Source organism: Sinocyclocheilus grahami, unplaced genomic scaffold (genome assembly GCF_001515645.1).
Source record: "Sinocyclocheilus grahami isolate Dianchi unplaced genomic scaffold, SAMN03320097.WGS_v1.1 scaffold1323.1, whole genome shotgun sequence".
Classification (NCBI taxonomy): domain Eukaryota; kingdom Metazoa; phylum Chordata; class Actinopteri; order Cypriniformes; family Cyprinidae; genus Sinocyclocheilus; species Sinocyclocheilus grahami.
Genome location: NW_015506502.1, coordinates 58,046 through 61,457, shown reverse-complemented (window position 1 = coordinate 61,457; position 3,412 = coordinate 58,046). Strand labels below are relative to the sequence as shown.

General features: G+C 37.7%; 1 protein-coding gene across 1 annotated transcript in view; it reads left to right on the top strand.

The window, feature by feature from the left end:
- The window catches only part of LOC107569208 (DNA polymerase zeta catalytic subunit-like), a 111,230-nt gene that overhangs the window by 79,565 nt on the left and 28,253 nt on the right, over nucleotides 1–3,412 (top strand). The window contains exons 19-21 of the mRNA XM_016255229.1: nucleotides 827–945; nucleotides 1,034–1,152; nucleotides 1,927–2,105. Coding sequence (XP_016110715.1) covers nucleotides 827–945; nucleotides 1,034–1,152; nucleotides 1,927–2,105 — 417 coding nt within the window. The remainder of the gene's footprint in view (nucleotides 1–826; nucleotides 946–1,033; nucleotides 1,153–1,926; nucleotides 2,106–3,412) is intronic.

The window sequence follows — 3,412 nt, the reverse complement described above, 5'->3', positions numbered from 1 at the left end:
CAGAATGTGTCTGTGAAGTTTCACCTGAAAATACCCCACAGATAATTTATTATATCATTTTGAAAATGCCTATTTTGAGTGGAAGCAGAAATGCAAATGAGCTGCTGCTTCTCACTCCCTTTTTCTGAATAGAGCTGCGCCATTACAGCTCGTACCTGCTAAAAACATCTGGTTTGTTTCTGATTATCATGTTTATTGCGCTGAAATCATGCGTTTTAAACCATATTAGTTTAAACTTCTGATATACGGTTTTCTGAGCGCACACATCCGAAGCACATGTACAGAAAGCGGCTGTCATAGCATGTGAGTACTAAACTAAGTTCTCATTCACACACAAGTTTACGTTAAAAACACACATGAGTTACAAAAAACAGTCGGTTATGTCTGTGAAGGTAAACAGCTGGGAAATAAATTGCATGTTTATTTTAGATTTGTGTGGCAGTAGCGTAATATACAGTAAATAAATCAATAAATCATCTGCTCTATTGTCTCCTCTGAGGCTGGGACTCTAAATAGTGTTCTGTGCAGCCAAAGATAGAATAGCATGTTTTGCTCAAACTTTTGCCATGGCATTAGAGCCGGTACACCGTTGTCGCTTGCGAAATCAAAATGACGGTGCCATGGTGGGTGGAAACTCACAGATTAAGGGGCGGTAATATCATAATGAGATCCCTTTGCAACGTCACCAAGGGAGTGAAATCAGACGCGTTCATTTTTTCAGACGCTTGCAGAAAAAGGCTTACCAAAACAAACTTTTGGACAAAGAGTTGAGGCAGGCCAGGTCTTCTGCCAAATTTGTGTAATTTTGATGTCATTACTTTAACAGGAGATGCAAAAGAAAATCGGTTCATGGCAGAGAAAGATGAATATGGTGCAGACACTATGACGGAAATCCATATTGTTGGACGTGTTGTCCTCAACATGTGGAGGATTATGAAGACTGAGGTTCCCTTGAAATTCATACCCCAAGAATGCCAGAGCTAACACTGTTTATCTGAGAGTGTTTTATCAAGTGCTTCATGTATGTTTTCAGGCTGCATTGAATAACTACACTTTTGAGAATGTGGCTTTCCACCTCCTGCATCAGCGCTTTCCTCTCTACAGCCATCGCACACTCTCTGACTGGTTTGACCACAACACACACCTGCACAGGTGGGAGTTGTTCTCACATCTGTCAGATGCCTATTACTGGTCTTGTTGCAGGGTTGTTCCTATGAATATCATTGCTTCGTTCATCTTTCAAATAGTTAAATTCAGAATTGAATACTAGCATACTGATTACTGCATATTGTACCATATACTGTATACTGTATGGTACCAGCTAAAAGTATGTAAAAATGTTTCGCATTTAACAATGCACTGCAAACAATTAACTTGCATATGTTGGTATTTCTGTTTTGTAGCAAAATTAAGACAATCTAAAAATGTTCTTTAATAAACGCTACTAAATTTTGTTAGAATAATGCATAAAACAGCAACCAAAACAACATATAAAAATATTAATGTTGGCGCAGATAGCCTCGTGGGCAGCACGCCTACAAATAGCAGCTTTGGGCGTCCTGGGATCGAGTCCTGGTTCGCTGACCTTTCCCAATCCCATTCCCCTCTCTCTCCCACTTTGCTTTCTGTCATCATACTGTCCTTTCTGTCATCAAAAATCCCCCCCCCAAACCCCCCCCCCCCCCCCTCAAAAAAAAACAATAATAATAATTAAATTCAATAATAGAACAACTCTAGAATTTTAAGCAGTTTTCTTCTCAAATATGTGTTGTTTTATGACTTCATATCATGTTGAAAATAAATGTTAAAGGTCATTGCATTTATTTGATATTTTTGTACTGTCACTGTGTACGTGATATTTTCTGGTCATACAAACAACATACTGTTTATTACATTTTTGTGTGTGTGTTCTGTTGTTTGGGTCAGGTGGAAAGTGGTGGATCATTATGTGAGCCGTGTGTGTGGCACAGTCCAGTTGCTCCAGCAGCAGGATATTATCGGCAGGACAAGTGAGCTGGCACGCGTGTTTGGAATCCAGTTCTACCACGTGCTAACTAGGGGGTCACAGGTAAACATCCATCTGAAACCTGTCACACAGATGCACAGTGATGCCTTTAGCTCTCTGTCCGATCACAATATACAATTGAGATCAAAATTGGTATACTTTTACATTGGCAATATTGGCAATATTATTAGTCTTAAATAAGTAAATCTGCATTGTGTGTCCTTTTTATATTTCATTAAAAGATTCCACAAAAGTCTTAACTTTTCATTGAAGTAAAACGATTGAAAATGATGGGAAAATCTCATTATGAAATGTCTTTATCCAATGCAGTTATTTGCCACTTTTTGCAACTTCGATTTGCCAAGATCTTCTCTTATAATGCCTGATGTGGTTGGAGAACCCCTGGCAAGGTGTTCCATACAGAATATTTCCAGATCCTTCCAATTCCCAAGTCCATGTTGGTGCCGCTCCTCTTCAATTCACCCTACTAATTTTCTATTAGGATCAGGTCAGGGAAATGGGATGGCCATGGTAGAACCTTCATTTTGTGTTCAGTGACTCATTTTTGTGTTTGATGTGTGTTTTGGATCACTGTCCAGACGGAAGACTCAGCCATGGCTCATTATAAGATTTGTAGCAGAGGCAGTGAGGTTTTTAAATTTTTTTTATCTGTTGGTATTTGATAGAATCCATGATGCTATGTATCTGAACAAGATGTCCAGGACCTCCATGAGAAAAACAGGCCCACTGCATTGAAGGTCCAGCAGTATATTAAACCATGGGCATGGAGAATTTTATCCCTGTGTATCGTATTAAATCCATATTATGTATGCCAAAAAACTTTCTGAGTTTCATCTGACCATAGAATCCTGTCCCATTTGAAGTTCTAGTAGTGTCTGGCATATGCTGGAGTTTGTTTTTGGATGAGAGCAGAGGATTTTGTCTTGAATCCCTCCCAAAAAACATGTTGCAATTTAGGTGCTGTTTAGGAGCAGGAGTCTGTGGTGGCCAATCTTTCACAATTTAAGGCTGATGAATCTTTGTCATTTTTATCCTGGAATTTGTACATAGGTACATCTTCCAACATGGTTGTTGAAGAAATGAAAATCTACTCCTAAAATTATTTGCTTATTTAAGTCTAAAGAGTATTTGCTTATTTAAATTCAGACAGCGTCTTTTATTTTGGCTAGCTTGGCAATGTATAATATTAATGCTGTCAATTGATAAAAATTTAACTAATTGCGCATTTCTGTAATAAATTGCACATAACACTTTGTATCATTGAACATAAAGATGGTATATTTGATATATTTATTTAATAGCATCTTTTAACCAAATAATAATACTTATACTGATGTTAGATTTTTTTTAATCAATTTCTGGGAATTAAATGAGTGAATATTCCCA